We start from the raw sequence: 14,982 nt of genomic DNA, 5'->3' as shown, positions 1-14,982 counted from the left end.
CCAAACTATTTTATATCTTTGTTTTTAAGAAGTTGCGCCAATTCACCATGTTTTCAAAACGAGGACTTTCTTGCAGTCCGTTCTTCGAGGCTTCGTCTCAGCTTTTTCCTTAGGCAGCCTAGAGGCCCCCGTTATGCCACGTGGCTAGTAGAACTGATGGAGCAACCCTAACAGTTCAGACCTCGCGTTTCTGATTGGCCTGTTTCGATGAACTGATTTTCATGAGTTTCAAAGACAAATTTTAGGAAATTGAAATTGAATTATTACGCTTCCCTGTTAGATGATAGATAATGTTAAAACGATTAAGAGGTCCGAAAGAATAGCAATGACAGACAGACAGAAAGAAAAGCAAAAATATTCGCTGAATCGACGAAATGCAAAATGCTCTAATTCAAAATCTTAGTGAAAGCAAATATTGGATACTAACAATTCTGGTAAATATAGCTAGCCACAAATATTCGTCACGGTGTCGAGGTTCTATGCAAGAGCCTGTTATTAGTTGTGCCAGGTAGGCTTGGTTTTGTTTAAGTTCTCTCTTCCCTAAGTATGAGCCTCCTACGATTTAACCCCTAGACCATAGAATGAGCATTTCTACTAAGTCACCAACCTGATATGACAATTTTTTAAAAATGAATAACATATGTCCATTCTGAAAGGGTTTTTAATCGCAAATGGCAAGCTATAATAGAGGAAACATTTCAAAAATGTTATTGTTTGACGTCCAAAATGCTTCGTTTCTCAAAGTGAACATCAAGAACGCAAATTGTGACAAAAGTGAACTAATTGTGTGTTAAAATATAGAACTTCTAGACGTGAGGGTTTATAGTATGCAAGAAACTAAGATGATGTAAACATGTGCTAGAACAGATAAACACTGTGCAAGAACAAATAGTACCAACGTAGATATGATTTTTGGTAATGTCAATCTCAAAAGCACGTTATCTGAATTCATCAAAAGCAACCTTCCGTTTCCATACTCCATCTACTTTTTTGGAGATTCCTCTTTTTGTTGCTGCCCAAATCGCCTGGCCGGAGTCATCTATTATCCAAGAGCTTTCTGGCAACTCTGGTAACAAATCAACACTGGCTGCTTTCAGAGCTTTTCTGATTTGCCCTTGATCCTTTACTTGTGTCCATTCGGAATCTTCCATCTGATCAAACACACTGTATGGGTAATAAGAAATAGCATAAGATATTCCAAATCTGCTCAATCCATAGACAGTTTTCTTTTCAACATCAACACCCATCAGTGAGGAAATATAAGGCAGCTGTCGCCAAAATTCATTCTGCTTCTCTGTGAAAAAGCAAGTGGCAGAGTCTCTTGTCGTGTGTGTTTTATTTTGATAACAGAAAAAGAATTGCTGATTTACTTCGTCATAAATCATGCTGAATGCTGGAGACGGCAACCTCACTGATTTCTCCCTGATATCTCTACTCTGGTTAATTTTGCATTTGAATGGCACATTCCTCTCTAAAGTCGAGTTCACAGTTCCATTGAATTTTGCCAATTTGTTCTTATACGCAAAATCAATGATGATATCTTCATTGCAGTTTTCTCCTCTTGATAAAGTCTTTGGGTATTTTGCCTGGAGTGTTATCGAGAATTCCTGCCTGTTTAGCAGCCACATTGTATCAGTTTGAATCATAATAAACCCAGGCGTGGTTGTGTTTCTGGACGGGGGTAGACTGAAGCGACTTGTGTTGACGAATGCCAGTGATTTCAACTGAAGAAATTTGGTATTGAAATAAATCATGAGAGTTACACCATAAGCATTTGAGTTGCTTTTTCCAATCAAATGGGAAATTGAGAGGTTTAGGTAAAGATAGCTGTTTTCAACCAAATTATCCAAATTGAACGTTGTTAAATTAAACTGAAGATTGCTCGAATCTGTCTTGGATCTTTTGATTTGATACGTTGTTGAATAAGCCAGGATTCCAGCCTCAGTTTCTGTGGTTATAATTAGAAAGGTATTGCCCATTGGATGTGCAGCGTCTACCACCTTGAAACCAAAGCATAGAGTTACAATTCATAAAAGAAATTTGTAAGACGGCTCAAGAAGTGATATTTTGTTATCAAATAGAACAAATATCTGATGCTAATTAATGTTTTTTCTGAATCATCTTCAGCCGCTGAGCAAAATTTTTTTGTTGCTATTTATCAATTTTCTTTGATCTTTCTCTTTAAAGGCAAAATCTTCTGTTTGCTTTTATTTCTCTCTTGCTGAGCAAGTTCCCATTTTTCTTCAATACTTTTCTTTATGATCGATTTAATTATCTCGACAGTTCACCGTACTATTTCGAGTAAACGCTCTTTTAATCCCCAATTCGAATAAACTTTCCTTCTTTATCAAAAAGCAGCTATATTGAAATAGCGAAAAATATATAAGCGATTAATAGTGTAATTGCGAAACGACGCAGAAGGAAATCTTATATGTTTTGAAACCGGGAACTTCATGATTTGCAGAGAGCTCCTTCGATAAGTAATACACCGCTGACGTTTAGAGCAGCCGTGACGAAAAAGGGTTGTAGATATAAGAAATATCCGTTTTCTATTAGTCAGCTTTTCATATATCGTAATTCATCGGCGATGATCTATGCAGCTTCCTGATGGTCTATGACAGTCTGCGATGGTTTATGACATATGAAAACCGGGTCATCGGGAACCATCGGCGATCATCCCCAATCATCGCAAAAGTCAAAATAATTTGACTTTCCCGACGCTTCCCGACAAACAATAGTAAAGAGAACAATGGATCAGGAATGTTCTCTAATAAAATGTTCATTTGAACTGAAGGGAGGGTAACTGTTTCGCGGAAAAACTGGAATGTTTTCAATAGTACAGAGAACATCAAAGGGGCTATAATTCCTACTTTGATTCCTAGTCTTAAGTTTGAGTTTCGTCAATTTTTCAAGGTGAATCAGGGTGAATCTTCAAGCTATGTCATGATCATTACATAATACACTAAACAGGCATTTTCCCAAGAAAATTCATACCCGGATTTGCCACTATTTTTTTAGCTTCATCGTAACAATGGCTTCTTCTAGAGCAATATTTTTCTGACGGGTGCGAGGGGAAAGTTTCTTACTTTGTTGTAATGAATTTTCATTTGCAAGTATATCCCGAAATTATCAATGTGTTTATCATAGATCGATGATAGTATCAAAAGTTGACTATTGGCCTTTATCAGCAGCCATATTCCCAAACTTTCATCAAAATTATAGTTTTGGCGCTTCAATATTGTTTATAGCATCGGGGATCGCCCCGACCATCGGGGATGGTCCCCGACCATCAGGAATGCTGTGCATCGGGGGATCATCGCCGACGGGTTACGATATATGAAAAGCAGGCTTAATGGCGCGTGGATTATCGAAATCTAATCTATCCTTTTGCCAATGTTTGAGAGGTACGAACAAGATGGTGTCTTACTTTAACGAGGGGAATCTACAGCTTTCTCAGATTCATTTTTATAAGGTTTTGACCAGCTACAAATTCAGGTCATTGCTGCTGCAGTAACATTTGACTGTCACAAATTGCCTGAAAACAATAAAGTCTTTGAAAGTCACTCTCCTTTCTTTCGCCTACTGGCCACATCGCGAGAGCCACTAGTTGTTAGGTCTTCATATAGATAAAACACAGAATTAAATATTTCAATAGATGTGTGTATTTTTATTTTTTAAATGGTAAGCTTTTTGGCATATAAGATGAGGTCATCTTGAACTCAACATATGATTGCATATCAATTTCATATTCTAGAGGGATTTTTGATAAGACAGAACTTTTTGAGCACTAAAAGGAGTTTGAAACGGCACGGTTCGGAGAAAGGATGAAGCAAGAACGCATTTTGGCGGAAATAAAGAGGGTTAAGACAGGCACTCTTCAAAATATAAACGACAGATAATGGTCGAAAGTAAGCTAAAAATTCTTATCCATTTGTTGATCGGAAGTAATGTGATAGGAAGAAAGACACATTTGATTTGTTGTTTGTTTTTGACCAATCAGCGACCGCTAATCTCTCACCTAGTTGAAGTGTCCAAGAGAGAAAAAAACGCTTTCTGTTTACACAAGTCGAGATCTTTTGTTTGATGTAGACAGATTACAAAACTCCTAACTGAAAAGATGACATTGCCTGTCAAATGACTTGATATTATCGTCGCTTTACATTTTTCCAAACTCTGGGCGTGTAGAATGAAATTCCTCAAAATGTACAAATTTTGACTGATATAGCTATATGATCACATGCTCTTTCCCAATCAAACCATTGTAATTTGTTGTTTTTGAATAAAAGATAGGCAATTTGCATTACCATCTACCAATCTACCTACAAGAACTTTGAAAGGTTTATCATACAAGTAAGGGCCACTTATAATTTTAACCCTTAGGAGCATGATGGAAGTCACCATTCAGGACGTGTGAAAAATGCACGGTCAGCAAAAAGTTTGATCATCGAAGTTTTCAAATCCGATAATAGCGTCGGAAAGAGCTTGAAAACTGAGTGAACTATTGTAAAATAATACATCAATTTGATTTAACCCACAACCAAAAAGTCATCTCTGTTGAAACTTAATGTTTGCAAGCAACCAGCCTCTCTTAAATTTGATGACATCTTTTGATACCAGCATGAAGTTTGGTACATATTTCCTAAGACGATGCTTTTGCAATCATCGAGCGGCTGCTTCAGTGACGTTTTGTAAAAAGAAAACATGCTCAGTTCAATCAAGAAACGCTGACGGTATATTAACAAATATTATCAGCTCCGCAACAATTTGATTGAGATGTACGAACATGATAAAAAAGCTGCAAATGGAAGGCCTGAATAAAATATGGAGAGTTATAATGATTTCTTCTATCCTTTTTGAAAGAAAGAGAAAATTGTGAAAAACTAGATGATCTGAAGAAAGAATGTAAAACCACGAGAAGAGTTAACTGGGCGGTTCTATTACCGATATACTGCATAGGTAGCAGCATCTTTTGCTAGAAAATCATTCTTTAAAAAATTTAACAAAGCCTACCTTTCCGACAAAGTCGACTTCAAATGCATAGTAAATATCTCCCTTTAAACCAAACTGAATCAGAGCTTCATTATCAATCTTTCTAGTCCAGTCGGTCAGCAGGTTTATCTCACCATTGTCCATTATGACAGTTCCATTATCAACTGTTGTCGATGCATTTATCCTGCGAAAGTGAAACTGATCATTGCTTGTCGCAAGGCTAGAGAAATCTGGGGCCGTAGAAATATGAACTGACATGTTTTTCGTTATGGTACCGAAGAGAGATATTTTACCTGTGAATATGTCATTCACAAACATGCTAGACGATGGCGAAAGTTCTACACTTACAAAACCCTTTGATATGGAACATCCAAATAACTCCATTCTCAAACAGGTCGAGTAATCAGAAGCTTTTGCTGTTGGAACAACTCTAATGAACCTCATTTGTATGTTTTGAATCCAGTTAACCTTTGTTTCAAATTGGTCAGTATGTTCCCCTTGTAGACCGTCCAATTCCACAGCGGAGCTTAAACCTCTATTGTAAAACTCCCAATTTATTCCGTCATTACTGTACTCTATTTTAAATTTAGAAATTCCATTTCTGCCGTTTAAACCACTACCTTGAATAGCAACAGCACTTAATATTTTTCTGGTTCCGAAATCCACCTGTAAGTATTCCGACACCGGTACATAAGTACCTGAACACCATCCCGGTTTAGAAGAATGCAATCTAGCAATATGAGGCATGTGGTCGATGTCATTACTCCAACTTGTCCTTGCATAAAACCTAGAATCCGGTATTTTTCTGGTTCGCACTCCAAGTTCATTTGAACAATCATCAATTCCATCCCGTTCATGAAAAGTCTTGATGCTGACTTCAATAATTGAAGCTCCTGACCCCCCAATCTTGTTAACAGATTTCTCCCAATCTTTTCTCACCTGTCCTGTATAGCCAACATATGCCAGAGACATATTGACATTTGGAACAGGGGCAGTTGCAAATGTTGCAGAAACACCAATCTTTTGTAGCGCAAGAGCTAGACCACTATTCATGTTAACTGCATCCTTTGCTGACATGAACAGGATCTTCCCTGGGGGAAGGTTATTTAGAAACGTTGCTAAATTGTCTTGATGTACTGTGCTGCCGACGACATCGTAATTCATCCTATGCTCAAATAGGCCACTTCTGAAATCAAAGAGAACGATATCTATCCCACGCATGTTTAGACTGTGTTGACGGCCATTGACTAGCACGTGACTTTTGCAATGAGCACAATCAGTATCTGGCGGGATGTCCTTACAGGATTCGGATATGATCTTGACTTTAAGTAAATCTGAAATATAGTTAAATTATGTTTAGTATATATGAAATTAGATAAAATATTTCAAACTGGCTCTTTTATTTGGAATTAATTTCTTACTCAGAGAAAAACATCAACATTAATTAAGATAAAATGATCCCTCATCAGAAGACGTTGCCACATCCCTCATCAAATCAGTATTTGAGGCTACACACCATCATCACAGGAAGCAGCGTCGGGCCGTTCTCAAAACTTTATCGAAGAACTGGAGAAGAAGTTCGAGGGGAAAATCCGTCTTCAAAACTTTATCGGCAAAGAAACAGACGAAATACTGCAACAATTAGGGTCAGTCGACAACTCGAGATCTACAACAAACGGATAAACGAATTTCAGGATTTAAAAATAAGCGTGCAAGAGTTGAAATTGGAGAAAGGGTATGGCCCCGTTCACGTTGGTATGTGGAGCATCAAAAATACGGAAGAAATTTTGAGCCTATTTTCGCACAACTAAAAGGAAAATTAGACTTTGCTTCAACTGTATGTGATCCAGTCACAAAATCATAGAACGTAGGATGAAAAGTGGATGCCAAATCTGTGATGGCAAACACCATAAATCAATATGTGACAGGAAGGCTGAACAATCTCTTTTAGCCACAGGGGGAAAAGGAGTTAAATCCAATTATTGTCGACAACGTAAACGGAGTAAAATGCAGAGCCTTGTTAGATACAGGTGTCGAAAGTTCGTGAACCTGATCTCAGCCACATTGGTGAACCTGTTGGGTATAAAGCCAGTGTTGAAACAAACTAGGCAATAGATAGGATGCTGAGTACAGCACACAAGCGCATAGAGATCTACAATGTGGAAGTTAACAGCATTAAGGATGATTTCAAATTGGAGATTGACGTAAGTAAGTAGGTCGAGAGGTGCTTTAAGCTATAAAGAATCCAAGATACGAAGATGTTCTTAGAAGGTATCAACACTTGCAAGGAGTGAGAATGGATGATATAGATCTAAAGCCAAAGCTTCCAGTTCACCTAAACGTGGGAGCCTCAGAGTTTGCAAAGATCAAAACAAATGCCAAGGTAAAAATTGGTAAACCAGGAGATCTTGTAGGAGAGCAAACCAGATTAGGATAGACACTGATGTCTCCAGGAGTCGATACAGGGTAAAGTCAGATTTTTTTCTCTAGAGGCACTCTTGGAGACTATGAGCATCTTTGTAGTCTGGATTTGTTAGTCCTTGAGGATCGTAACAAACAAGAGGAGGATCTTTCAGTTTACGGTGCGTTCAAGTGCGTTCTAAGAACAGTTAAGACAAGATCTACAAGGGTGCTATGAGCCTGCGCTCTCAAGGAAAGCAAAATGCCGAGAACTGCAAAATAACAAGACAGGAAGTATCGCAAGAATGAATTAGGTCATAAATTAGAAAGGGAACCAGAGCTGTTTATAAAGTACAATCAGATAATCAGAGACCAGGAGGCACATGGGATCATTGAAAAAGGAGAGAACGAACCAAGTGGAAAGTTCTTTTTATTTGCCTTACAAACCTGTAGTGAAGGAAGCTGCAGAAAGTATTAAAGCAAGGGTGGTGTATGATGCCTCTGCAAAAGCCAACAATTATGCAGCTTCATCAAACGAATGTTTAGAAACTGGACCGCTGCTGCAGAATCTTATATGGAACAGAGTGAAACCAGTCTCATTAGCAGGAGACATGAAAAACAGGCGTTTCTACCGATTAGAATAAAGGAGGAAGACCGAGATCTTTGGCGGTTTGACAAAAAAGAGAGGAAAGAGGGACATGCCGGTTTGCGCGCATACTTTTCGGTCTAAACCATTCTCCATTCCTGTTTGGGGCTACAATTAAGGGACATCTGAAAAATAAAAAATAAGAGTTTCCTTATGGAGTGAACGAAGGAAGACACAGCATCTATGTTAAAGGGCCTCTCCAGCCAAAAAAAAAATTTTTATTGACTAAAAAGTTAGCAATTGGTGCGTGTATTATGGCAAAGTCGTTGTTATTGCAAAATTCCAATTAGTTTAGAAGTTATAAGGCTTTAAAGTTGCACCTTTCCGAGAAAAAAAACGACGAATCAGTTTTGTGACATTCTGACGTCACAATGTGCGGCTCTCGTTCGCCGTGAATTTCGTATATCTTCCACCGAATCGTGAAGGAGTCATGGTCACGCGTTGATAACGGCATCTAAATCTAGAGCACGAGCTGTTTAGGATCGAAAAATATTAAATGTTTACAATCATTCTAAGTTTGCGGGTTGGAATGTGTCCATGCTGTGTCACGACTTTGTTTTGATCACATGTGTAGGCCCACAAAGCTACGGCTTCCTGTTCCAGCTCTTCCTTCGCGTATAATTAATCAAAATTGACACTTCAGTTGTTCTCCAGAAACGATGAACAACTAAAGGCTTCAGAATTGATATCTGAAATGCTCAAACTAAAAGCCGGTGGAACAGAACTGAGAGTACCATCACTTGCAGTGTTCAATTTGCGAATCGCTGTCGTTCGATTCGGTTTGAGGCGAGACTAACGAAATACACTGTGACGTCAAAATTGCGTCACAGTGTCACCAAACCGAAAACTTTTTGTCGGTTAATTCAATTCAATTATCGAAATGCAAGAGCTTATATCTCACAAACTGTAAAAAATATCGAAAAACAAATGACGAATTCGTGATCAGCAGGCTCAACTCCTTTAGATTGGCCAATAAAATGCTAGTGCAAAATTTGGCTGGAGAGGCCCTTTAATGACATAATTTTATCTGCAGAAACTGGAAACGACAGTAATCAAGATTTTCGATGTAGCCGGCTTTAAATTACACAAATGACATTCGAATATACCAGAATTGGAAAGTAATAATACAGAGAATTCAAAGCAGAGTTTTGCAAAACAATAGTTACGGTTGAAGACAGACGAAAACAAAGCTTCTAGGTCTATCTTGGAACAAGGTAGATGATACAATTGGATTGACCTTTCCGGAAGAACAGATCACAGTTATATCTAAGAAGAGACTGCTAAAAAGTCTTGCCTCAATATACGATCCTCTGGGAATAATCTCGCAAGTAATTCTAGGGGGTAAGATCATATAACGAGATGTTTGTGAAGCAAAGCTGCCATGGCATGAGGAGCTACCAAGAGAATTATCGGAAAATTGGAACAAAAGGACAAGAACACTACCAGAGAAAGTAGAGATCCTCAGAAGTATATCAAAATATGAAGAAAAAGTGGAAACATCGATCTACATGCTTTTGGTGACTCAATTGGAATTGGCACAGCAGGTTTCAGGTTAAGGTTTACAATCAACCGCAAGCAGGGATGTTACCGAAAGACCGCACTGAAGGATCAAGACCGTTCAAAATCGTTGGGGTGGATTTTGCAGGCCCCTAAACTTACAAAGTTAAAGTAACGACGGAAGGAAAAATCATATTTTGCACTGTGCGCATGCAGTTTAATTAGAGCTATATACATAACTGTTCTTACAGACCTGACAACTTTATGATTTGCTTGAAAGAATTCATTGCAAGAAGAGGGCATCCTAGCAAGATTTATCCTGACAATGCGAAAACATTCATAGCTGCTTCAAGAAAGATAAAGAAGATAATGATAGTTGAAGAAGTTCACCACATATTGATAATCGTGTTGTTTCGAGTGGCGCTTTAAGTATATATTCCACTCTTCTCTATTTTATCATGCAAAATTCATTCTCTGGCCAATTATAAAACGCATGTGTACTCCACTCCCGTGAACTTTGCTCCCATCAGAGAACTTTCACCCTCGTAAACTTTGGGGAGGGGGGGTGGGTTCACCACTTCCTTTTGACGATGTTCATTTTCTGGAGCACAGAGTGAATAGATTATTCCTCCACATGGCAAAAGTTGTCACGGCAAGTAACTAGAGAAAAATTCCTAAACTTTGAGAGAAGAAATTGGTAGAAAAAAGAATAAGAGACTATTGGAACAAAATAGAAACTCATGGCGGTGACTGTGTTGGAATCGAAAAGGGTCAAGCCATGGCATCTTTGCTTTGGCGAGTTTCAGAACTTCACAAAACCCGACATAACCAGTAGCCGTGTTGCCAGGTAGGCCTCAAAATAAATCATGTTGAAACCATTTTTTTCAGTAATGATAGCCACAATACCATTCAGCCTAGTGGTGTAGTGCTACCAAAATAACAAGAGGGGCTCCTGTACAAAATTTTGCAAAAAGAATAGCAAAAGTAGAAATTCGCCAATTTTCTCATTAACAAGGTGGTTTAACCCCCCTAAGCTCCCTAGCATAACACCCCTGAGTCAGGCCCAAAGCATGGCCTTCCACATAAAAAGGTTCTGTTCACATTCGAATGGGTTTGGTAATTTCTAGCCTAAAACTAAAGTTTATTTATAAAGAAGGTCTTTGCGAATCAGCGATCTTAAATTTATAATAGGCAAATAATAGACAACGTTCAATGAAGATAAAACAAAAGAACTATAATAGTATTTATCTTGGTTTACTTAATTGGAGTAATACCAAATTTGCTGGAAGTTCAGAGCTCCCAGTAAAGCATAGTAAAAGTAGTGGCGTATAATGCTGAAAACTAATTAGGCTTAATCACAAACAAAAAGAATTCAACATGGCTACATTATAAGGTTGTATTGTGCATCATTCACATGATATCAACAGATCAAAGAAGCCCATTGTACAGAAACAACGTTGTTGTGCACAAGACAATGCACGAGTGTTAACAGATTATGATAGAGCACATATAGCCAAGATAATGGTAGAGCACCAGAGAGCTATGTAGCCAGAGAGCTATGATGAATTTACATCTATCTATTTTGATATATAACAAATGGTTTACCTTTATCGTCAAAGAAGGAGAATCTCGCGCGGTCTTCATCAGTACATCCATTGCTATGTAGGATAAGCAAATTTCCATTGGCAGGATATAAAGCTCCATTCAAAGGATGTATACAATTAGTTGGTCCATGCTCAAGTAGAGAGAACTGGTTGAGTTTGTAATTTGTTTCTGGAGATTGACAGTCGTCAGTCAGTCGTATATATGAACTTGAGAAAATAACACATTTGCCGGTTTCAACGTGCCTCAAATGGTAATTATTCATATACTCAAAGCGATCGCATGCAAATGGATTCATCAGTTTGATCAAGTTCTCTGCAGAGCTATAAACCCAACATAGTCCACCAAAGTGCCGGATGATATAGTAGGCTTTCTTTCTGAAGTAGAATTTGTTGGTGTTTCCATCGCAGCCTGACTTCAGGACAATTGCAGTATTATTTGCAGGATCAGCATCACTATTTTCTGGATGCAAACATTTGTTAGAGAGAAGATGTCGAATCACTCGATTGCTTTCATCATATTGGAACAAACGGCTTGTACCACTGCACTGGCTTGACAAAGACAAAAAGCTTCCATCGCTTGTGGCATTGATATTGATGCATTTCTTTGTTGGTATATGGATGAGTCTTGCTCCTCCCTGCCATTGGAACTTTTCTCGGCAAAGTCGACCGTAAACCAGGACCTGACGGACCTCATCGTACTCTAAGCACTTTCCATCACAATGGCGAATGTAATAGGTCTTTGACACTCCAAAGTTTGTGCCTACAACAAGCTTTTTTTGTGCGAAAATAAAGAACACAAGGAATAAGAAAAAACGTTCCATATCCACGGTCACTCTTTGATTAAGATACGAGCAATGTGCATTGCAGCTTTATAGTTGTGTCATGACATATTGAAGCACCCCTTTTAAATGTTTCTATTCGCTTGTAAAGCAAATAAAAGACAGGTGGTTTATTTAGCCCATACTGTATTACATAGACCTTAATCGATACATTAAAACCAATACAATGTTGATACCCTAGCAACGTCAACTGTGCCTGTTCTGTATGTTTATGAAAAACTCATAAGGTGTCATTGTATTCAAGCCTTTTTTTTAAACGAAGGCACTCTTTCATTTGATGCTAGGACGTATTAACCTTAGCTTTCATAATGTTAACAACAAGGTTTTGTAGCCATAACAAAGTCACATCATTGCAAGATGTAGTAGATTTTGGTGTGATTTTAGGTTTGATAATTTATAGTTGCTCAACCAGTTCTCAACAGAAAAACATGTGGCTTGAAATTAGGAAAGCAAATCTAAGACAATCATATCCGCTTTTAAAGAATAATGTTTTCGCAGGACCTTGCTTTGTCAAAAAAACTTTATAAATTTCATCAATTTCTTATTTCTTACAAACTTTGGACGTATTCTAGATAGCAAACATGACCTGTGCAAAGTTCATTGGCTTCTGCAGCAAATGGCAATTTCTTATTGTATATCAGTCAATTGCTGTCGACATCAGTCATACCTTTGGGTTTTTTTTATGATCACTTCTGCTAAACAATTAACAATGAATATTTTGGTTCTGCTACGCAAAGAGCAATCTAAATTTATTCAAATTCCGAATGTTGATTGTGCTGAAATGCAAATAGGCAGTCTCCCCTGTCCTTAGGCAAAAAAAGCTAAAAGTAAGGACCGTATAATTGCTTTTGTAAAAAATTATAAAATCATTTCGATAGTTTGATTCTAGTATTATATGAATCATAAGGTATGCAACTTATTTCGGTAATTATGGCAATTATCAAATACAATCTTGGTACTTATTTTCAGAAGAAAAACATTTACCCAGTTAAAAACCTTCTTTGAGCTGTGTTTGACTTATAATTAAAAATACAGTAGATGATGAGGTTTGTTCACAGGCGGAATAAGTTTCTATCATTGTCATGGTTTAAAGTAATCAAGTAAATTGTGAGATTGAAAAATATTTACAAAAAACGATATTCTATGCGAATGTTTTGAGTTTGCTGGGAATATGCTCTTTTTGACAAAGGGATATCAATCAAAGATCGCCAGTTCAGAGTTAGAAAACTTTTCATATTTATCTTTGTCGATGCCTCATTTTCTCTCTTAAAGTTGATTAAAAATTCATCTTTATAAGGTTTTTTTTAATATAATCTCAGGAAAAGGCTACAAAGAAATATTAGTCCCAGAGAATCAAATTAAGTCCTATAGAAACGAGCTGTTTCTATGCTTTATTGAATGAACTCAGCTTACAACTAGCAATATTCCTGTGATAGTGATCTCGTAGATGACTTCATGTTATCAAACGACACTGCAACCAAACGAATTGTCATTCTCTTAATGCTCCTTTTGTGAAAAGTTACTTTTGTGGCATAAGAACATGAAAAATCCTGATAAGCAAGTCAAAAAAGGATAGTATACTAATAGTAAATCGCTGAAATTTACAATCTTCAATGGTGTTTTATACATAGGCCATGAAAATTTATCTGTAACAGGAGTTTCGAAACAGGAATATTTGCACAGGTCGTGTCAACAGATTTCCATGTTGTTTAATCATAACAGATTTTTTTTCAAAATGATTCTTAAAATGGTTCAAATAACTGATTGCTTCCATTTATACATAATAAAATGTTAATTCAATTCAATTTCTTTTTTAATAAGTTTTTAAAATGACATATTAAAATTCTGATCTCTATGTCGTTTTCTTTCTTGCAGAAAACCACAACCAGCTCACATGAACTTGGTCATCGCTTGAAAAGAATAAGTTTATCAACAGAATATTGATGTAGTCTTTATTAACCACCCACAGTCAATGGATATCCTTTTGAATTACATGAATATGTAAGATTCATTTGGTTGAGCAACTGGTTGATTAATCATAAATTTTGAACGGCTATTGAATTTTATCTAGGCAACAGTAACCATAAAATGTCTGCAATTAATGATGTTTTGTTACTTCTGAAACCTAAAATGCTTCAACTTTTGCAGCAAAATAGAATGATTTGAATAGCAAATAGAATGTTCTATGACTGTAGCATACAGAAGATTCAAACCACTTCTATCAACAGGTGACATTTTCTCATTCAACGAATATTGAAAGAAAATTAAGATGTCGCATTATTCATGTGTCAGAGTGTCAGACGAAAAGCTTTAGTTTACTAAATGTTTGCTTTTTTCAAAGCCATTTTTAAGTTTTGTACCACCAAAAGATTGTTAATTGATTAGCAGAAAGCCATTCTGAGGTGCTCTTAAATTCAGTATTTTCAATAGTTTTTAAGCTATGCCAGTTTTTATGAGAGAACAAATTCTAGTATCATTAGCGAAAAGATGAAACTTCAGAATTTCTGAGGAAGTTGGCATTTCATTTATAAATAATAGAAAAAATAGGGGACCTAAGACGCTTTCTTGCGGAACTACATGGGTTATACGAGGTGACTTAGATAGGACCCAATAAAGGTAGAAGTTTTGTGTTCGATCAAAGAGATTAGACTTAAACCAATCTTTAAGCAGTACCTCTAATTCCATGATGAGAAAGCTTTGATATTAATATTTCATGGTCAACTGTGTCAAACACTTTAGCAAGATCTAAAAACATACAAAAAGAAATTTATTTCTTTTCAATGGCATTAGTTTGATGGTTACATAGGTTAAGTATTGCTTGGGTTGTAGATTTATTTTTTTGGAAGCCAAACTGATGGAAATATAATATTTTATGTTTTTCTAAGAATTGGACAAGTCGGGTATGCATGAAATATTCAAAAATCTTTTTTAAAAATGGTTAACAAGGATATTGAACGATAATTAGAAACGTCTAATTTGGAGTTTGCTTTGTAAATTAGAATAACCT

General features: G+C 36.9%; 1 protein-coding gene across 1 annotated transcript; it reads right to left on the bottom strand.

Annotated features, from left to right (window-relative positions):
• Positions 1-366: 366 nt before the first annotated feature.
• Positions 367-12,628, bottom strand: LOC135694012 (uncharacterized). The gene is made up of 3 exons (XM_089111397.1): positions 11,138-12,628; positions 5,011-6,323; positions 367-2,000 (listed from the first exon to the last, which is right to left on the bottom strand). Exons 1-3 carry the CDS (start codon positions 11,955-11,957, stop codon positions 939-941), a joined length of 3,195 nt encoding a protein of 1,064 aa, XP_088967523.1. The 5' UTR covers positions 11,958-12,628; the 3' UTR covers positions 367-938.
• Positions 12,629-14,982: the final 2,354 nt, after the last annotated feature.

Source organism: Rhopilema esculentum, chromosome 11 (genome assembly GCF_057945365.1).
Source record: "Rhopilema esculentum isolate cy_ngs chromosome 11, ASM5794536v1, whole genome shotgun sequence".
Taxonomy (NCBI): domain Eukaryota; kingdom Metazoa; phylum Cnidaria; class Scyphozoa; order Rhizostomeae; family Rhizostomatidae; genus Rhopilema; species Rhopilema esculentum.
Note: the sequence above shows the minus strand (reverse complement) of the source record. Positions and strands in the feature narration are given on the sequence as shown.

Coding starts and splice junctions, on each gene's coding strand:
- LOC135694012 (XM_089111397.1), bottom strand. CDS start 11,957: ATGGAACGTTTTTTCTTATTCCTTGTGTTCTTTATTTTCGCACAAAAA. Junction 6,324..11,137: donor CTCCTTCTTTGACGATAAAG/GTAAACCATTTG, acceptor ACTATATTTCAG/ATTTACTTAAAGTCAAGATC. Junction 2,001..5,010: donor AAGTCGACTTTGTCGGAAAG/GTAGGCTTTGTT, acceptor TTTGGTTTCAAG/GTGGTAGACGCTGCACATCC.